The 21,817-nt window shown below is 44.6% G+C and overlaps 1 protein-coding gene across 1 annotated transcript in view; it reads left to right on the forward strand.

Moving 5' to 3' along the window:
* LOC126260552 (uncharacterized) overlaps positions 1 to 21,817 on the forward strand; it is a 99,948-nt gene that overhangs the window by 15,041 nt on the left and 63,090 nt on the right. Inside the window, exon 2 of the mRNA XM_049957886.1 lies at positions 2,327 to 2,580. Coding sequence (XP_049813843.1) covers positions 2,327 to 2,580 — 254 coding nt within the window. The remainder of the gene's footprint in view (positions 1 to 2,326; positions 2,581 to 21,817) is intronic.

Genomic DNA, 21,817 nt, shown 5'->3' on the forward strand with positions numbered 1-21,817 from the left:
ATTCGTTATATTGAAGCTTACTGTATGCAAAGAGATTGAACAGAGAAAACTTTGTAGAAATCTTTTAAATAGTTTCTGAGAAAAAGGTACATATATTATTATTTTAAATAGTATTTTTAAATTTCATAAAAGCTAACAATATATAATTCATGAAAGTTAAATGCATATAATCCAAGGAACTTAATAGTAAATGTGTTAATTTCATGTAAAGTATAGCACAAAATTTCATTGTGGATCTGGTGCATCTTTTTTTACTGTGACATCTCGCTCGGTCTGACAAGCGGCCGTTGGAAATACGACTCACTCGGAAATTCTTATCGTGGATAAGGGTCGGATGTTGACAGATACACTGAAGAGCCAATGAAACTTGTGAACCTGCCTAATATCGTGCAGGGCCCCCGCGAACACGTACAAGTGCCGCAACTCGACGTGGCATGGACTCGACTAATGCCTGAAGTGGTACTGGAGGGAACTGATACCATGAATCCTGTAAGGCTGTCCTAAATCCATAAGAGTACGAGGGGATGGAGATCTCTTCTGAACAGCACGTTGCAAGGCATCCCAGATGTGCTCAATAATGTTCATATGTGGAAAGTTCGGTGGCCAGCGAAAGTGTTCAAACTCAGAAGAGAATTCGTGGACGAACTCTGTAGCAATTCTGGACGTTTGGGTGTCGCATTGTCCTGCTGGAATTGTCCAAGTCCACCGGAATGCACAATGGACATGAATGGATGCAGGTGATCAGACAGAAAGCTTACATACGTGTCACCTGCCACAGTCCTATCTAGACTTATCAGAGGTTCTTTATCACTCCAACTGCACACGCCGCACACCATTACAGAGCCTCCACCAGCTTGAACAGTCCCCTGCTGACGTGCAGGATCCATGGATTTATGAGGTTGTCTCCATACCGGTACACGTCGATCCTCTCAATACAATTTGAAACGAGAGTCGTCCGACGAGGCAACATGTTTCCAGTCATCAACAGTCCGATGTCGGTGTTGACGAGCCAGGCTAGGCGTAAAGCTTTGCTTTGTGCAGTCATCAAGAGTACACGAATAGGCCTTCGGCTCCGAAAGCCCATATTGATGACGTTTCGTTGAATGGTTCGCACGCTGACACTTGTTGATGGCCCAGCACTGAAATCCTGAGCAATTTTCGGAAGGATTGCACTTCGGTCACGTTGAACTATTCTCTTCAGTGGTCGTTGGTCCTGTCCTTGGAGGATCTTTTTCTGGCCGCAGCAATGTCGGAGATTTGACGTTTTACCGGATTCCTGATATTCACGGTACAATGGTCGTACGGGAAAATCCCCACTTCATCGCTATCTCGGAGATTCTGTGTCCCATCGCTCATGTGGCGACTATAACACCACGTTCAAACTCACTTCAATCTTGATAACCTGCCATTGGAGAGGAGGAGGAGGAGGAGGAGATTAGTGTTTAACGTCCCGTCGACAACGAGGTCATTAGAGACGGAGCACAAGCTCGGATTAAGGAAGGATGGGGAAGGAAATTGGCCGTGCCCTTTGAGAGGAACCATCCCGGCATTTGCCTGAAACGATTTAGGGAAATCACGGAAAACCTAAAACAGGATTGCCGGAGACGGGTTTGAACCGTCGTCCTCCCGAATGCGAGTCCAGTGCTGCCATTGGAGCAGCCGTAACCGACCTAACAACTTCGCCAGACACTTGTTGTCTTACATAGGCGTTGCCGACCGCAGCGCCGTATTCTGCCTGCTTATATATGTCTGTATTTGAAGACGCATGCCTAAAGCAGTTTCTTTGGCGCTTCAGTGTAAATGGCTCTGAGCACCATGGGACATAACTTCTGAGGTCATCAGTCCTCTAGAACTTAGAACTACTTAAACCTAACTAACCTCAGGACATCACACACATCCATGCCCGAGGCAGGATTCGAACCTGCGACCGTAGCGGTCGCGCGGTTCCAGACTGTAGCGCCTAGAACTGCTCGGCCACTCCGGCCGGCCAGTGTAAATACCGTGTGTTTTATACGGACGTGCCCCCTTAAATAATGTGACATCTCGCTCGGTCTGGCAAGCGGCCAATGGAAAAACAACTCGCTCGGGAATTCTCATCGTGGATAAGGGGCGGATGTTGACAGTTAGATGTCAGTTGCTCAGACGTGGGAGAAGAGATCGGTCACGTCGTGCCGCCGAGATCAATTGAGGCAGCGTCATCGACGGCACATTACGGAAGACGGAGGCAGCGCTGCATACGGAAGGAGAGAGGGTCAAGTGTCCACGGGAGCCGCGTGTGATTGCCGGTCAGCGTCGGTATTTTTAGTGCGCCGACACTCGTTCGTAGTGCGCGCTGCGGCGGCGGATGCGACGGGGGCGGCGCAGGCGGCCGGCGATCAATGCGTGCCGCCGGCCGAGGCGCGAGCGTCGGCGTGGCGCGGCGGCGGCCGGGCCCGGCCAGTGGGCAGGCGACAGGCCGGCATGCGGGCGTCGGGACGGCGCGGCCGCCGGTGAGCTGGGCGCCGCTGGGTTGGCGATGCGCGCCGCGCCCTGGCGCGCCTCCGTCGCCGCCGCTTCCTACCTGCTCGCCGTCACTCTCCGGTGTGTACACTGCGCACCCAACGCACCCGCCTCCGCGACGCACGCTACGCACTGCCGGCACCGCTTCCAGCTGCCACCGGTGACCGTCTGTCTCGCGTCCGTGTCTCCTGCCACATTCACATTCCTCAGATCGAGCGCTAGTAGTTGACGTAACCGCTGATAGCAACACGCGTAGACACTAGACTTGACTCAGTCTGGCGCTAGCCCGTCTCCAGGGGTTTTCGGGAGCCGTGCTGTCCGCAACCGTTCGAGGGTATGTGAAAAAGGACCCAACCGAGCGATGTGGTGTAAAGTACTGGCCTCTGCATCTGCATATGAACGCAGTTCAAAAAAACAGTCTTGGGGTGACAGATGACGCCGTGGGAAACAATTTTTGTGTTGGAGACGAAATGTTCGCTGACGCTTTCCGGCGCTTGTTTGAGTCATCAGTCTTCTGGCTGGTTTGTCCCGGTCCGCCACGAATTCCTCTCCTGTGCCAACCTTTCCATCTCACGAGTAGCACTTTCCCCATTCTTCCTCTAGGCAACGGCCTTGCCGCAGTAGATACACCGATTTTCGTAAGATCACCGAAGTTAAGCGCTGTCGGATGTGGTCGGCACTTGGATGGGTGACCACCCAGCCGCCATGCGCTGTTGCCATTTTTCGGGGTGCACTCAGCCTCGTGATGCCAATTGAGGAGTTACTCGACCGAATGGTAGCGGCTCCGGTCAAAGAAAACCATCATAACGACCGAGAGAGCGGTGTGCTGACCACACGCCCCTCCTATCCGCATCCTCAACTGAGGATGATACGGCGGTCGGATGGTCCCGATGGGCCACTTGCGGCCTGAAGACGGAGTGGTACATTCTTCCTCTACAGTTTTTATCCTCTTGTACCAAGGAAGTTATTCCCCCATGTCTTAAAAGATCTCCTACCATCCCATCCCTTCTTTTTCTCTCAGTGTTTTCCATATGTTCCTCTCCTCGCCGATTCTGTCGAGGACCTCGTAATTCCTTCCCAGATCAGTCCATCTGATTTTCAACATTCTTCTGTAGTACCGCATCTCAAATGTTTCGATTCTCTTGTGTTCCAGTTTTACCACAGTCCATGTCTCACTACCATACAAAGCTGTGCTCCAAACTTGCATTCACAGAAACTTCTTCCTCAAATTAATACCTATGTTTGATACTACCAGACTTCTCCTGGCTTGGAATGCTCTCTTTGCCAGTGCTAGACTCCTTTTTGTGCCCTCCTTGCTCTTGGGTAGCAGAATTCCTTAACTTCGTGATCCCCAATTCTGACGCTAAATTTCTCTCTGTTCTCATTTCTGTTACTTCTAATTACTTTCGTCTTTCTTCGATTTACTCTTAATCCACATTCCATAATCATTAGAATAACATTCAACAGGTCCTGTAATTCGTCTTCACTTTCACAAGGACACCAATCTCATCAGTGAATCTCATCACTGATATCCTTTCATCATGAATTTTAATCCCACTCTTTAATCTTTCTTTTGTTTCCTTCACTGCTTCTTCGATTTACTAAAAAAAATGTCGTGTGACTAGGGCCTCCCGTCGGGTGCAAGTCTTTCGATTTGACGCCACTTCGGCGACTTGCGCGTCGATGGGGATGAAATGATGATGATTAGGACAACACAACACCCAGTCCCTGAGCGGAGAAAATCTCCGACCCTGCCGGGAATCAAACCCGGGCCCTTAGAATTGACATTCTGTCGCGCTGACCACTCAGCTACCGGGGGTGGACTTCGATTTACTGATTGAACAGTACGAGCGAAAGACTGCATCCCTGTCGTATACCCTTTATAATCTGAGCTCTTCATTCTTGGTCTTCCAGCCTTATTGTCTCTCTTGGTTCTTGTACATACTGTATTACCAATTTTTTCCTACAGCTTCTCACAATTTCGAACATCTTGCACCATTTTACAGAATCGAATGCTTTTTCCAGGTCGTCAAATCCAATGAATGTGTCTCGATTATTCTTCAGTCTTGCTTTCATTATCAACCTCAACGTCAGAACTGTCTCTCCGGTGCCCTTACCTTTCCTAAAGCAAAACTTATCATCATCATCTCCTCAATTTTCTTTTCGATTATTCTATATCTTATTCGTGTCAGCTAAGCGTGCTTTAATATTCGCCGGCCCTGGGACGACGAGATTAGACCGAACTAGCAGGTCTACAAACCAGATATGCCGCATAGTATCTATGCCATTAAACTGACAGAGAGGCTTTCAACAAGGAAACCTCTAAGCAGATAAAGTTATTTTAGAAGCGAGTGACGAACTTTAATTTTGCTGGACTACCCCCTTTTATACGATGCTTATGACTGGATAATAGGCCCCACACAAGGCATACGCAAGCTGCAGAATTGCTACGCTCTGCCGTCTCTCAGGGACATAACCAGTACAAAAGGACGCCTGGTGCCCCCAATAGGCGTCAGAGAACATTTTGCCTATAACACAAATAGTTTCCCATGATGTGATCACCCCTAGACGTTTGATGCAAACTCTCTGGAACACCCTGTATATCTGTTCACACCAAATCACTGTAGAGTGCATTGTACCGTTTATCATCGCTTCTGCCTGTTCCATTCGCATATGGAGTGTGGGAAGAATAATTGCTCACAAACCTATGTGCGCACTGTAACAAGTCTAATCATATCTTCACAGTCCCCACAGATGTTATACACAGGGGACACAGTATATTCCTAGATTCCTCCCATAACGCTGGCTCTTGACTCTTTTAAAGTAATCTTTCGTCGAACACTTCCCGTCTTTCTTCAAGCATCTGTCAGTTCAGGTTTTTCATCAGCATCTGCGCTACACTGGCCCATGGGTTAAACAACCTGTGACCATACGTGCTGCCCTGTTTTGTATACGCTCAGTATCCCCTTACAGATCTATGCTATTCGGAACCTACACTCTACACTTCAGCAGTATTCTAGAATGGATCACCGAAGTACTTTATAAGCACGTGGAACGTTAAACCCCAATTTTCCTTCCTTCAGAGGATTCACACAGCGAAATCGATGCTCGATGTGGTCCCACAGAAATAACATGAAGTCTTGATCGTGACCTTCCTACCATATGGTACCACTTCTGCATTTTCTCAGTATTCTACTAATGAGTCGAAGCCTGCCACCTCCTTCACTTACTATTGAGACTGTATGACCATTCCATTTCACATCCATACAAACTGCTACAAACATATATATATATATATATATATATATATATATATATATATATATATATATATATATATGTGTGTGTGTGTGTGTGTGTGTGTGTGTGTGTGAGTTGACTGTTTCCACCTGTAGCTGATTGATATTTTAGTCATTGGATACTACATTCTTGGGTTTTATGTAGTGCAGAATTTCACATTTATGAAAATTTAAAACCGGTTGCCAATCTTTCTACAACTACAAAATTGTATCAATATCTCTCTGAATATCTGTATACAGCTTTTTTCAGGCAATACTTCACTACAGATAACAGAATCATCTGCAAAAACTATGAAGGTGCTATTAAAATTGTCTGACAGGTCATTTATATAGCCATCTGCTGTGGCCGAGAGGTTCTAGGCGCTTCAGTTCGGGACCACGCGCTTGCTACGGTCGCAGGTTAGAATCCTGCCTCAGTCATGGATGTGCGTGATGTCCTTCGGTTAGTTAGGTTTAAGTAGTTCTAGGTCTAGGGGACTGATTACCTCAGATGTTAAGTCCCATAGTCCTTAGAGCCATTTGAACCATCATTTATATACAACATGAACAGCAAGGATCGCAAGACATTTTCCTGGAGCATGCCTGAAATTACTTCCACATCTGTTGATGGCTCTCCATACAAGTTAACATGCTGCGTCCTCCCTACCATGAAATCTCCAGTCTAGTCAGAAATTATGCTCGATACTCTATTACTCTATTTGATCACAGTTTTATTAATAAACGAGCCAAATGATTTTTCAGAAGTCAAGAAATTCTGTATCTATCTGACTGCCTTGATTCCTGGCTTTGAGGATGTCATTCGAGAAAGTGCGAGTTGGGCTTAGCAAAAGTGACGTTTTCGAAATCCGTGCTGGTTGGCAAGGAGAAGATAATTCTGTTCGAGATACCTCACTATTTTTGATCTCAGAATGCAAGATACCGCAACAGATTTATGTCAAAGATGTTACATGGTAGTGTTGTGAATAACTTCCGTTACCCTTTTTGTAGACGGATGTGATCTGTGCATTCTTCCAACCGTTGGTTATTGTCTTTTGTTCGAAGGGTCTACGGTGTATTGTGGTTAAAAGAAGGACTAACACAGCCGTGACTTCCGTGTAGAATCTGATAGGGGTTCTTCGGGCCCTGGAGCTTTGCTCAGACGTAAGGTGAACACCAGGATTGTTTCTTTGAAAGTGCACAGCCAGTTTTCGTCACCATCTTTCCGCAAATTCGAATTTGTGCTCTGTCTCTTTTGCTCTCTTCGTTGGTGGAACGTTAAACCCCAATTTTCCTTCCTTCAGAGGATTCACACAGCGAAATCGATGCTCGATGTGGTCCCACAGAAATAACATGAAGTCTTGATCGTGACCTTCCTACCATATGGTACCACTTCTGCCAGTGACGCGAGCCGCCGCTTAACTTGCTGCACTACTGTTTGCTCCACACAGAAGATAAATATTGTACAGGGCTGTACGTCAACTCTGTAAATGGAATCATAATGGGCAATACGCGTGAGCAGTGAATCAATACCCTCCTCTAATATCTGTGTTGCCGACGGACCGTTAAACTGTTATCTTCCTTTCTTCGTGAATCAATTCCCCTAGACTGTAACGCTATTCTCACTGCTGAATGTTCTTCTGACAATGATTCCAGATTGTTTGTTCGTCGACAATTTTCGGCGTTGATGCCAATATGAATCTGCCCTGTGTTGTAGAAACCAGAAATGATCAGAAAACGCAATCCGTTACCAGTCAGTAATCCAGTCCCAATAATGTCGAGGTAACTCAGATCGTATACCTCATTACAACATCTTAAGTGTGGGTGCAGATACCATAGTCTGGTTTGGTTGAACAGAGTTTGGTAAACTCTTGTGGTAGGCAGAAGTCTATTAACCATCTGTTATAACTCAATCGTGAACTATTCCAGTATAAAGATGTTTTGCTTACAAGTTCCGTCTTTGTAGACGTTCATCTCGGACATCAAAGGCGCATAGATCTCCCAAAGTCAGTTATTCGTGACGGAGCCGTTAGTGCTTTCGTCAACAAACAGTTGGCAACTTAGCTGTAGAAAGCCTACCAGTCCTCGTATTTACCTATTTCGGTATTGCAAATAACATGCCTTATGACTGCCTACGGGATCGATTAAATAGCACTGCTGGCTACTAACGCAGGTTCTGAGTTTGACTCCTAATGATCAGACCTCTAGCACTATGGGGTCGAAGGGCCTGCAACGGGTCTACTCAGCTTAGGCACCATTTAGATAAATAAGCAGTGCGTTGAAGAGTCGTCATATGGAAAGATTTGCACTGGGCTGGGAGATCCATGTCATTTTTACGTAACTTACGTGTGAGCTGCTCGCTGCAGACGACAGTTCTGGGAGACGCTCATCATAATGTGACACGTCGGCATATATCGATAGCCTAGACAACCGTTATAATCCAACGAACGTATGTGAAATAGCCGTTCGTTACTCTATAAGTGTTTTACACATGCGCGTGAAGCGTAATGCAATGACCGCTCCGCTTGCATCGGAAATGAAGGTCATACACGATGCTAATCCCTATGGCGAGTTAAGGACCTTTGCTCCCACACGTTGTGCAGCCTGAGTAGGGTTCTTGTTACTTTCGCAGTGGCACTAAGTTAAATGTCGGACAAATTTCCCATTTCCGTATCATATGCAAATTCGAAAACAATTAAGATTCGAAATCGCATGGAAGAGATAACACGCAATTGACAGTCATCTAGTGTAGATGCGTCCCCTCCCTTCCCACTGTGAGTTAAGGTGCCGTTGCGGCATCAGCAACAACGCTGGACCACACAGAAGATTGCCAGAACAAATATTGAACGACCAAATAACTCCAACCGAACACAATCGGTACCCGAGCGTTACTCACGCTGTATCTGTGCAACACTGCTTGCAGGAATGCTTTCTTGAGTTCTAGTCCAGTCATATCCTGTTGGGCGGTATTCATCGTAAGTAAAAGCTCAAGATATCAGTGATATAAAAGAGTCTTTCCTGCTACGGTTCTACTGTCAACAAGGAAAGGTAACTGTAATGCAGACCCTTCAACACGAGATGTTGCGATCCACTCGTGTTTAATGCTAACATGGACATTAGGCATCACAACCCTTACGATACATAGGAGCTTAATTTTGTCACTTCATCGGTAAAGCTTTATTTTGGCAGCATATCACAACTATTATTTGTACCACACCAGCTTTTGTGTTAACCAAGCAACATTCGCGCTTCGGACAGTATGGTGTCGCAGCACCATCTCTCACTCTGGAGTTCATGGTGCAAAGAACAAACTTCGGTGACAAGTTGGGACAGTGTACCGCTCCGGCGTTTGGCCTTGAATCTCTGACTTTCATAGGCAGTACTGTAGCAAACAAGAGGTACAAAACTTTAATCTGTTAATACTGCTCTCTACTCTCACAGACCTCACTTTCTTGTGACATAACCCATTTCGAAGTCATGTACTTCTTTTCTGCTAAAGCCACGCGATACCTTCTGTTAGTAGTTTAGAATAGCAGAAGAAACAAAATGAATGTTTCACCATGTTACCAGAGGCACGATTGTATCAGGAACTGAAGGCTAATTCTTAAGTTCTCGCCAACGATATGATCTTTAGAAATAAATAGTAGCTGGGGATAAATGGTGAGGGAAAGGAGAGACAGTGGTCTGTTTAAGGAAATATTCCGGCACACGTGCACAATTATCGATGGGAACAATGGAAATCCTAAATCAACATCGGTGTAGGCAAGGTTTATAATCCCATATCTCTCCAATATGATTCCGTTTCCGAAGCATTCATATCTGTCGATACGTGCCGTTATAATTTAGGGGTGGAAAATTGCACACGAAAGAAAGGAGTTATAAGCCGACTCATGATTTTAACTTGTCACTGCCGACCATAAAGTGTAGCTTACACTCAAGACTAAAAATTTCCATGCAAGACGATTTATTTTTATTGAGATCCTAGCATTTTAAGGGGAATCTTATCTTCCATTATTTATGACAAATGGCGTTATTTGCATCATACTTACAGCAAAACAATAGCTTGTCTACTACCAAATAAGTTCAAACAGGCTGTGCTTATACCTACATCCATCAAAACTCTAAAGAGCCTACCTGCATTAAGATTATAAGCAGCGAATATTATGGTTTCATGAAGGAACTAACACTGTTTACATGAATCTGACGCTATCGTTGCACGTACGAAAAATACCATAAATTAAGAGTCTGCTACTTTATTTTCACTGAACATTTTTTCAACGATAATCAGATAAAGTTTTATGTCACACAACATTTATGTTTTTGTTCGCCGTCACCAGGCGAAAAGACACAAAATTATCGCTGGAACCAGTTACTGCGAGAGCACGCAAGCTTCTAAACACGTAAAATGCTTGCAGCAAATATCCACTACAGCACTCCCACGTGCCACTCGTGAGCTTGCTGTTTAATTGTTCTGATAATTGTGAAACTATGTGCTTTATTGTCAGCCAGTCGTTTTCAGGCAGCTTCCAGCTTTCTCACAGCACTTATATCCACATCTTTTTCCCTATACAAATTCTAAATGTACTGTTTCTGAAATTTTTCCTAAGTCAACTTTCGTGTCTAGCACATTTATTCAGTTGAAGGAAGTTTTGTCCCGCTGTGTGTGTGTGTGTGTGTGGTTTTTTTTCCCTTTAAGCAGAATTATTAAGCTTCTTCAGCTTCTCAAAACGTTATGCTTTTAGACACGTTTTGCGGTCTTCCCTGCCGCTCCTCAGTTACTCCTGTCTCTCTTTTATTAGTATGTAACTGGCTAAGCAGATATGATGTGAATTTTTTTTTTGGATGTGAATTTATTTCGTTCATGGTCCACCATTTTCTTTATTTCTATTGTAACGTGGCATTTGTCCCGTATCACATCCCGTTGTCGTCAGTATTCCAAAGAACGGAGGATAGTCAAGTGTTAAATGGTCGTAGACACCGTCTTAAAAAGAGACTTCGAATTATGTTAGCCCATTCAGACGAGGAAGGGAGAACGAATCGATCGTGAACTTTTTGAACAAATGTCCTTTGCCTCTACCTTGAGCAATTTAGAGAAAAGAGAAACCATGGAAAATCTAAATCTGTGTACTGAAAGACGATTTAAATCAGTTTCTCCCTAATAGGGGGCTAGTACTTTAAGTATTCAAGCATCTACCACGATATCAGTATTCACCACACGTTATTCCACATCGTACTGTCTACAGATTTTTCTAAGCCAAAACGCTCTCCTGTTAGGGAGAAACCGGTTTTAAATCTCTGTCCGGCCATCGTTATTTAAGTTTTCCGTGGCCTCTCTACATTATTTATGGAGACGTGCATGAAATGTTGGGGGAAAGGTCCAGCTAAATCTCACCGAATCTCATCTAAGTCCGCCTCGGCAGCTGCGCGGTCAGCGCGGCAGATTGCTAACCGAAGGCTCCTAGGACGTTAAACGCTTATCTTTCTTCGTTCCTTCCATAATCATTTCTCAGAGAAGAATACGCCTTTTACTACGAAATACTATTGAAACCATCGACTGATTTGACTTGTTAATCCCGTTTTTCAAATTAAAGACTCCAATCATCACATAGCCAGTCGTATAAGAACACATATTCACGTCCTCGGGCCTCGTTTGCAACTTTTGAAAGCCACAGCCTTGTGCAGCGAATGATTTTAGGACATGGAATCAGAAATCACAAACTACATTCACACGATTCTGGAAATCACTCAAATGGTGTATTAGGGACTTTCCATAATTAGTTATACAGACAGAAATTACTGAACAATAGTAGATGAAACGTTCTGTGGCTCAAGTTAAAAATCTAGGGGATAAATTCAGTCAGTTTTTTGATAGAAATAAAAGCAAACATAACCTTTTTTCCCCAAACTGTCTCTAAACACGTACATCAAATAAGTGATTAAGTTTTTTGATACTCGAAGATGTTATTCCGTCCCAAATTTAATAGAGGATGTTGAAACAGTATTAAAAAAATTGTACAAGGAAACTTGTGTAAGTGGAGTGAAAAGCTTAAATCGGGTAGAACAGGAATCACCGATATTCATCGCACCGGACCACCCGTTGAAGCCTGTACCGACGTATTAAAAAAAGAGCATAAATGACATTATTCGCGAATAAACACGTATAAAAATCGTAACAAATGCTGATCTGTATACTGTTCGTGTTTTTGACAAGCTTAATCATCATAAAACATGCTCGAGATAAGATCTAAGACAGCTGATGCAAGTCCATACAGACATCCGTGTTCGTACTTCTTCTCAGTGCAAGCAAGTGTTTTAACAGAAGGTAATTCCTTTCTACTTGACCAAAAGAAGGGATCGATTGATGGACGCATCCTGAGGCATCAAGGAAATGTCAATTTGGTAATGGAAGGAGGTATTTTCAAAAAATGGCTCCAAGCACTATGGGACTTAACATCTGAGGTCATGAGCCCCCTAGACTTAGAACTACTTAAAACTAAATTACCTAAAGACATCACACACATCCACTCCCCACGCAGTATTCGAACCTGCGACCGTAGCAGCAGCGCGGTTCAGGACTGGAGCGACTAGAACCGATCGGTCACAGCAGCCGGCAGGTATTTTCATTCCGCTGTGAAAATATCACTCTTGATATGCGATGCTTAAAGTAATTTTTCACTTTAGAGCACTGTGACATTAAAAAGAATACATCTGGAGACAGATGGTGTCAACATGGTCCAGCATGTAGTAAGGCACTCTGATAACGATCAGTCTCTTTTATTACACAGTCATATCGTTTGAAATCACAGAAAACAGCCGAAATGTTTCAGCCATTAAAATGTAAAAGCTGCTTTTAGAAATGTTATAGTAATTTCGAAATGTAACTGCGGTCTTTCCACAGTATGTCATCCTTCAAACAAATAAAAGATGAACATATTCTTAGTCGAGAAGTGTCCAAGCACACAACTCGCCGGTAACGAACCCCGCGTCATTGGCCTCATTCCTACACCTAGCAACGGAATAGCTGTCAATCGTAAACATCGTTACCGACAGCACAGGCTGTCCAATCGATCACCGGACACCTGTCGGGTGTCGGCGCCAACGACTCTCGCTGGCGGATATCATTCCCTTTAAGCTGCTTACGATACGTTCCTACGATGAACAGCAGCGCTTATCGGACTTTATGAATCACTGAACATTAGAAGCGCGATCTATCTTCCAGGGAGATTATTATAAAACGAGTCTAACGCCGAGATTACTTAACACATTGCAGGTGAAAATGAAGTGAGTTTGTCCACTCAGGGATAGTCTTTGCCTGGTTAGCTGGATATGGTTCAACAGGTGTTTAGTGCTTCCATTCATGTGTCTGCTGATAATGGAGATAGCCGTAACACGAACGTTTACGCTCAAAATGTGGAAACTCATTGATCATGCCTGTCAGGATATGTGCAGTTGATAAAGACAAACCTAACCGCCTCTTTTACGAAAGTAATGTTATGGGGATATGCTAACTACATTTATCCCTAGTGCTTATGGTTCATCCCACACAGTCTCGTACACAAAGGCTCTCGTAGCGTTCTAATTCTTTTTTTCTAGCTTTAGAAGCAGTTCTCTCTTTTTGCGATGTTACCCTCTTTTGGTTCAAAAATGGTTCAAATGGCTCCGAGCACTATGGGACGTAACATCTGAGGTCATCAGTCCCCTAGACTTAGAACTACTTAAAATTAACTAACCTAAGGACATCACACACATCCATGCCCGAGGCAGGATTCGAACCTGCGACCGTAGCAGCAGCGCGGTTCCGAACTGAAGCGCCTAGAAACGCTCGGCCACAACGGCCGGCTCCTCTTTTGGTATTCACATCCGAAATCTGAAGCATTGCTGATATTTAGGTTACTAGAGCAAGAAGATAGTTTATCAGCTTGACATGGAGAAAGTAATAATAACATCAAATTTTAATTTTTACTGCTTTGGTAAATGTTATAGCGTAAATCGTGTATCCACTTGATCTGTATAACCCTTTTTCCTTCTTCTTTTTTCATGTGTTAGCCATTTGCCCATTGCATCCTCTTGTTCAGTGCATGTATTGTCTGAGGTAATTTCTGTTTGACATCTTCACCTCACTTGATGTAGCTATTTATTTATTCCCTATTGGCCAATAATTTATTATTATTTTGAGCATCCTATTTTCATTCATTCTTGTTTCGATGTTCTCATTTTATTTCTATGTTGCTTGATCTGTTCGTTTATGCCTTTAAGTCATTACGAGTTTTGTTGTATGTGTTTCGTTAAGAGCCTACCGGTGTGGCAGAGCGGTTGTAGGCGCTTCAATCTGGAACCGCGCGACCGTTACGGTCGCAGGTTCGAATCCTGCCTCGGGCATGGATGTGTGTGATGTCCTTAGGTTAGTTAGGTTTAAGTAGTTCTAGGGGACTGATGACCTCAGATGCTAAGTCCCATAGTGCTCAGACCCATTTGAACCATTTTTTCGTTCAGATGAATAAACCTAATGATGTGCCGTCACAAAATTCACTGTCTTACATGCTTTATAGCCAAGATACATTCTTCCAATGTTGAAGAACGTTTATAAAGAGCGTACTCCTTCATTTCCATTAATTACCAAATAGCGAATGAATTCAAAAGAGACCTATTTCTCTTGAAGGACGTCTCGAAACTGTATACACTTATGAAAACATGAAGGGACACACTATGTGATCAAAAGTATCCGGACAACCCAAAAAACATACTTTTTTCATATTAGGTGAATTGTGCTGCCACCTACTGCCAGATACTCCATATCAGCGACCTCAATAGTCATTACACATCGTGAGAGAGCAGAATGGGGCGCTCCGCGGAACTCACGGACTTTGAACGTGGTCAGGTGATTGGGTGTCACTTGTGTCATACGTCTGTACGCGAGATTTCCACACTCCTAAACATCCCTAGGTCCCCTGTTTCCGATGTGATACCGTAGTGGAAACGTGAAGGGGCACGTACAGCACAAAAGTGTACAGGCCGACCTCGTCTGTTGACCGACATAGACCGCCGACAGTTGAAGAGTGTCGTAATATGTGATAGACAGACATCTATCCAGACCATCACACAGGAATTCCAAACTGCATCAGGATCCACTGCAGGTACTATGACAGTTAGGCGGGAGGTGAGAAAACTTGAATTTCATGGTTGAGCCGGATCTCTCCCCAATTGAGTACTTTTGGAGTATTATGTGCGGGGCCCTCCTACCAGCTCGGGATTTTGACGATCAAAAGTGCGAGTTGGACAGAATTTGGCAAATGGTTCAAATGGCTCTGAGCACTATGGGACTTAACTTCTGAGGTCATCAGTCCCCTAGAACTTAGAACTACTTATACCTAACTAACCTAAGGACATCACACACATCCATGCCCGAGGCAGGATTCGAACCTGCGACCGTAGCGGTCGCGCGGTTCCAGACTGTGGCGCGTAGAACCGCTCGGTCACTCCGGCCAGCACAGAATTTGGCACGATGCCCCACACGAGCGCATCCAGCAGCTCTGTCGGTCAACGCCAAGCCATATAACTGCTTGCACCAGGGCAAGAGCTGGACCAACGCATTACTGACTTTCTCAAGTTGTGAAGGTGTCTCTCTTAAATAAATCAACTAATTTTTCTGAAATTGTTTTTCCTGTGCGCGTGCACGTGTGTGTGTGTGTGTGTGTGTGTGTGTGTGTGTGTGTGTGTGTGCTCCTTCGTCTCCTATGGGAGCATCAGCATTGTAGACAGAGTAAGAGCACTAGTCCTATCTCTGAGTCACTCGCCACATAACTAGACCTGCGAACAAGCTCTATGATTCGTAGGACTGGTATATCTCGGGTCTGGTTTCATGGATAGTAAGTGGGAGTTGGTCGAGGCTCCGGTGGAAAGGATGGATATGGCTTAGGGGTAATGTAGCAGGGTACCAGCATAGGAGATAAAAAGATACGATATTGAGTACTGGGATATGGTTGACCGGTTTACATGCTGTGTTTGAACGTGCTTTAAGAAGAGAAGAAGGCATGGGAACTGGATGAGTTGGTATAGGATGGGAGCGGAGAAAGGCAGCTAGAGGCAGAAGGCGAATAGGTGAAGATCCAGGCAACGAAACGAGATAAAACGATGCATGACAAATATTGAGAGAAGCTGGAAGTCTTGCGACAGTGTCAGACGGATGAGAATTTCACATTCACAGTTGCGCAAGAATTCACCACCCACCAATATCCTGCTTTAGCTGTAAACTGTGGAGGTTACAGAGAATACATTATCTTCGCCTGTGGGTAGATGTTACGTCTGCATCAGGTCTTTTTTGGTGCCCGGACTGCTGCTGAGTTTCCGTGACCCGCAACAGTCCGGGTTGGATTGGAATTTGCAAACAAAGCGTACTCGGGCGTGTGGTGCGAGAAGACAGCGCAGCGTCTCTTTGTGTCGGCTGCAGCTAACACAGCACAATGTAGACAGGCTACCAGCAATCCGGCAGCCCGATTCCTGTGCGTTGTTTCTGCATGGTAAAACGGTAATATGAGGCGACAACATAGATTTGCAACAGAAAGCTACATGTGGTTTTTGTCAGGCAAAGCGTTTCTCACGTTGTTACCCAGAAAACTAATTATTAAGAAGGCGCTTGTAAACGAAATGATCACTAGAATACCCAATTCATTCTTTTGCGTATGAGTCACAAGCTGGCCAGCCTAATATGTTGAAGACCTTGGTTATCTTCTTTAATTTATAATAAGTATCAGTGGACGCGAAGCATTCTATATTTTTGTATAACTTGAACGAATTAGAAAAACTTTCATCAATGCTGCCCGATGTTTGAGTCACTCGTCACTTAATTGGACCCGCAGACAAGTCCTATGATTGGTAGGACTGGTATATCTCGAGACTGGTTTCATGGATAGTTCTTCAGTGTCAACAAATTAAGAATACCTTTTGAATCTGAATACTGGAGAGCGTTCCAGGACTATCTTCTTTCAAGGTTTCTTGATATGTATCCTTTGTTTTCTTTATTTAGGAAGGGGGGAGGGGGAGTCAGTGCGGTGGGGCTGGCAGCAGTTTTATTGCTGCTCTTCAGCCCATTGATATTAAAGAATACACAAGTACTTTAATACAGTCAAGACAATTGAAACAGTGTGATCAAAATACAATAAAATTAATGTTTTGTTGCTGTCCTATGAATACATACACTGCCGACAAGACAAGTTGATGCACCCAGAATGGGATGAGACAGCGAAATGAAACTTCATTTGTTGAGAAGTGAAGTTACTTCACTGATTAAAATATCGAGTCAAATTTACAAAGAACTTGGCAGTATTAGCCTATTTATCAATATGACGGTATGCCCTCTATGACAGGAATGTATGCACTGATTCGTTTGGGAAAGTTTTCATAAAGCCATTGTATCCTGTCCTGAGGCAAGCTGACCCACAACTGTTGTAACTGCCTCCTGGAATTGTGGGTATTGGAACTGGGGTGAAGTTAACGTCCGAGCTGGTCCCACACACGTTCTATCGGGGACAGGCAGACAGTTCATTGATACACTTGCCATGTGCGAACGAGCACTGTTCTGTTGAAAATTGGCACAATGTCACTGCCGGCCGTTGTGGCCGAGCGGTTCTAGGCGCTTCAGTCTGTAACCATGCTGCTGCTACGGTCGCAGGTTCGAATCCTGCCTCGGGCATGGATGTGTGTGATGTCCTTAGGTTATCTAGGTTTAAGTAGTTCTAAGTCTAGGGGACTGATGACCTCAGATGTTTGTTAAGTCCCATAGTGCTTAGAGCCATTTGAACAACAACGTCACTGTCGCGTGAGAAGTAATGCGTGAGGAATCAGGATGTCCGCGACGTGCCGCTTTGCTGACAGAGATCCCTCGATCACCACCAGCCGTGATCTCCGGGCACCCGGACACCAAGAGCAAGCCTAACACCGCTGTTCCTCTCCAAAATGTTCGAAGAATGGGATCTCCTCCCAGACCGCAGCTCTACTCGCCGATAATGGTCACCTGGAGTAGTGCAGAGCCGTGATTCATCGCTGAACACAGTGCGACGCCACCCATCAGCAATCCATGCTTCCCGGTCGCGACACCGCTCCAAACGCAGCCGTTTATGTTGTGGCATGAACGGCAGCCTACGTGTCGGGCGGTAATTCCCTAGTCCAGCTGCTGCTGGTCTTCAACGAATGATGCGGGGTGGTACAGAATGTTGCAGGGAATCCATTACATGTTTTCAGATGGCAGGTACAGTTGTGAAGGGATTACCATGGGCTTGGTGCACAATTTGGTGGTCCTCCTTTGTAATCAGACACGGTCAACCAGAACTTTGTCGATGAGTCCTCACGTTCTCAAGCAGTCCAACATCGGGAAACTGTCACAACCGAATGCTCCACTGACCTGGATATTGCACGATTCGACTAGCCGGCACAGAGGGGACATACAATGAGGCCTCTTTCAAACTCTGTGAGGTGCTGATAAAGCTGTCTCACACAAATACACGACATCTCTGTATCCTTCACAATGATCACCCAACATCTGATGCTGTTTGCGCCTCTTATATACCTTTCCAGTCCTGGTAACAACACTGAACACGAACAAAAGTAATGATCTCTCGTGGCCGTTCTCCCTGTCACAGAGAATTGCAACTCTAATCATTTACATACCCACCGATGGTGTGTATGTGTACGAAGTTACATTTACATCCGACCATGACTTATTCAAACTGCGTGCCTATGGAGTATCGCCATAGTTGTGCGATTAGATTCGTTATTTTCTGTCAGAAAGGTCATAGTTCATAGCAACAGCCTAAAATTCATCGAACAAAACAAAAGTAATATCTGGCGTTCCCCAAGGAAGTCCTACAGGCCCTTTGCTGTTCCTGGTATACATTAACGACATAGGAGAAAATCTAAGCAGACCTATTAGATTGTTCGCGGGTGATGGTGTCATTTACCGCTTAAGTCATCAGATGAGCAAAACTAATGACAAAACGATTTAAACAAATCAAAAGCCTGCTGGAACTCAAGAAATACAGAATAAGTTTGAAATCTTTTCTCGATAGCACTTAACCTTATTTTGAGTAAAGAGCTAGTTGTGTTTCACAAGATCGATGTTTTCTAAATTCGCGTTGACTGTGTCTCAATAGACCGTTCTCTGCGAAGTAATTCACAATGTTCCAACACAATATATGTTCCAAAACCCTGATAAATACCGACGTTAATGATATGGGCCCGTAATTTAGTGGATTACTCCTATTGCCTTTCTTGAATATCGGTGTGACCTGTGCAATTTTCCAGTCTTTGGGTGCGGATCTTTCGTCGCGCGAGCGGTTGTGTATGATTGTTAGGTATGGAGCCATTGCATCAGCATACTCTGAAAGGAGTCTAGTTGGTATAGAGTCTGGGCCGGAAGACTTTCTCTTATTGAGTGATCTGAGTTGCTTCACTACTCCGAGGACTTCTAACAACAGAAACTCCCCATCGCCCCCCCCCCCTTTCAGATTTGCGGTAAAATGACCTAGTGGATAGCCCGTCAGAAGCTGAACACAGATCAAGCATGAAAACAAGAAGGTGTGTACTGGACTCTAAAAAAAGGAAGCAAAATAGAAACAGTAAACGGTCCAGTCTCAAGATGTGCCACATCGATCGACTCTCCAGACTCACGGCGCCGTGGTTGTGTGGTCGCGGTGTTGGAGTGCGAAGTGAGAGACCCGGGTTCAAATCTCCCTCGTGTCCCATTTCTTTTTCACAAATTTATGAATTGTCCGTCCGGTCGTTGATGTGTCGAACCTCCCTCTGTAGTCTTGGCAGTTGTCATACTATACGCTGGTTACAGAATATGAGTCATGTGGAAAGAATATATTACCGTTGCAAATAAATGTGATGAATAGTGAGAGCAGGCGAGATGCCGCATAGACCTCTCACAGAAATGAAAACAACAAATAAACGGGTGTGAACTATGTTACAACGAAAGAATTCAAAAGCCAAAACTTTGAAAACGTAACGCAAGAAGCATAACGTGTGGTACTTGTGTAGGACAAATAGGGGGAACGTACATCTGGAGATCTCTTCGTTACACGTCGTTGTTGCGAACGAACGTTACACGACGATACAACACAAATATGAATACAGCGAACAGAGATATCAGTGACAGGACGGACATTTCATTATTCTGTGAAGAAAAGGTGGGGCATGAGGGAGATTAGAACCCCGACCTCCTCCTTCGCAGTCCAACACCGTGTCTACCTTTCTTTTTAATTGATAGACCTCATTTTGTTCATTATTGTTCTTTGCATTTGTTCGGGACGTCCCATGACACCCGTTCAAGTTCATCATTGATCCATTCACTCAGTTTTTTTTTATTTTTATTACAGATGGCAGCTAACCCTCTCCCCGAAAACGCCGAACTACCGGCTCACGATGCCACAGTCATTCAAAGTCGCTCGATGTTGCACATGGTCATCTTGGACCTTCGCTGTTTCTATTTTGCTTCTTTTTTCCACTGTTGAGGACACCTTCCATCTGTTTGATGCTTGATCTGTATTCAGTTTTTGATTGGATATCCACTGGGCAATCTTACCACTAAATCTGAGGGGGTGTGATTGAGAGTGTCCCTTGTAAGATATTCATGTCGGCAGCTGCTCTTGATTCGAATTCTGGAACATTTACTTTGTCTCCTTTGGTGAAGGAGTTTCGAAACGTTATGTTTACTAATTCTGCTTTAGATTTTTCTTACCTGATTATAAGAAAAAAATGCAAAAAGGTGTTGTAGATGGGACAAAGAAACATCGAAAAACCGGTTATCTACGAGGGTTGCCCAGAAAGTAATGCACCACCTTTTTTTCCTTCAACAATTCTTTATTGAACATAATCAGAATTACACACACGAAAGAATGGTGTTTTATCTACACACCCTATTTTTGCACGTAATCTCCATCCCGTTCTATGGCCTTCCTCCAGAGAAACAAGGGCGTGTGTGCCCTGTCACTACCAATCCATGTCCTGGTGGCGAAGCCAGTGCATCACTGTGTGAATCACCTCCTCATCGTCCTCAAAATGTCTTCCATGAATGGCATCCTCTAATGGCCCAAACAAGTGGAAATCAGAGGGGGTTAGGTCAGGGGTGTAGGGTGGATGGGGTAAAACTGTCCAACCCTGTTTTGTAGTGTGTTAAACAGTCCTCAGACTTGTGTAGGGCCGTGCGTTATCGTGTTGCAGCAAAATATCTCCTGGGCTGCTGTGGCGCCGAAGTCGCCAGAAGCGCGTCTTGAGTTTTGTTAATGTGTTGACAAATGCTTCTGAATTAATGGTACCGCCTCTTGGCATCACATCAATGAGAATCATACCTTCACAGTCCCAGAACACGGTGATCATAACCTTACCGGCGGAAGCAGTTGCTTTGAATTTTTTCTTCTGTAGGTAGCGGGAATGCCGTCATTCCATCGACTGTCGTTTTGTTTCGGGCTCAAAATGGTGAACCCAGGTATCATCAACTATCACAATCCGGGACCAGAAGGCTTCAAAACATTGCAACAAATCGAGACAAATATTTTTTCTGTGCGATTTGTGATCCACCGTTAGACACCGCGGGAGCCGTCTTGCACACACTTTTCAATATCCAAGAGTGGGAATAATTGCATCCACTCTCCCTATGCTGATTGACAGATTCAGCACGAACTGCCGAGTCGTAATGCGTCTGTCCTCACGAATGACATCAGCTCGCTGCAGTATGTCAGCTCGACAGCCGTGGATGGTCTCCCCGATCGCTGCAAACAGTGGCTCTCCGATGAACCACCTTCTGATGACCTCACCCTCCGTTCCCAGCGACTAACCGTACTTCATACTTACATGGATATGGTGTCTGTTCTTTCGGATATGTCCGATAGAAGAGCCATCATATCCATACAAGCATCTAGTTCTGGCAATACCGGCCATGACCTTCATCTTCTGTGCGGATGCACACATATTATGCGAACTCTTACGGGACTTCGTAAGAATGTCTTCCACGAGTAATGAGTATGTTGGGTAGGAACACTACGAATGTA

The sequence above is a fragment of the Schistocerca nitens genome, chromosome 5 (assembly GCF_023898315.1).
Source record: "Schistocerca nitens isolate TAMUIC-IGC-003100 chromosome 5, iqSchNite1.1, whole genome shotgun sequence".
Classification (NCBI taxonomy): Eukaryota; Metazoa; Arthropoda; class Insecta; order Orthoptera; family Acrididae; genus Schistocerca; species Schistocerca nitens.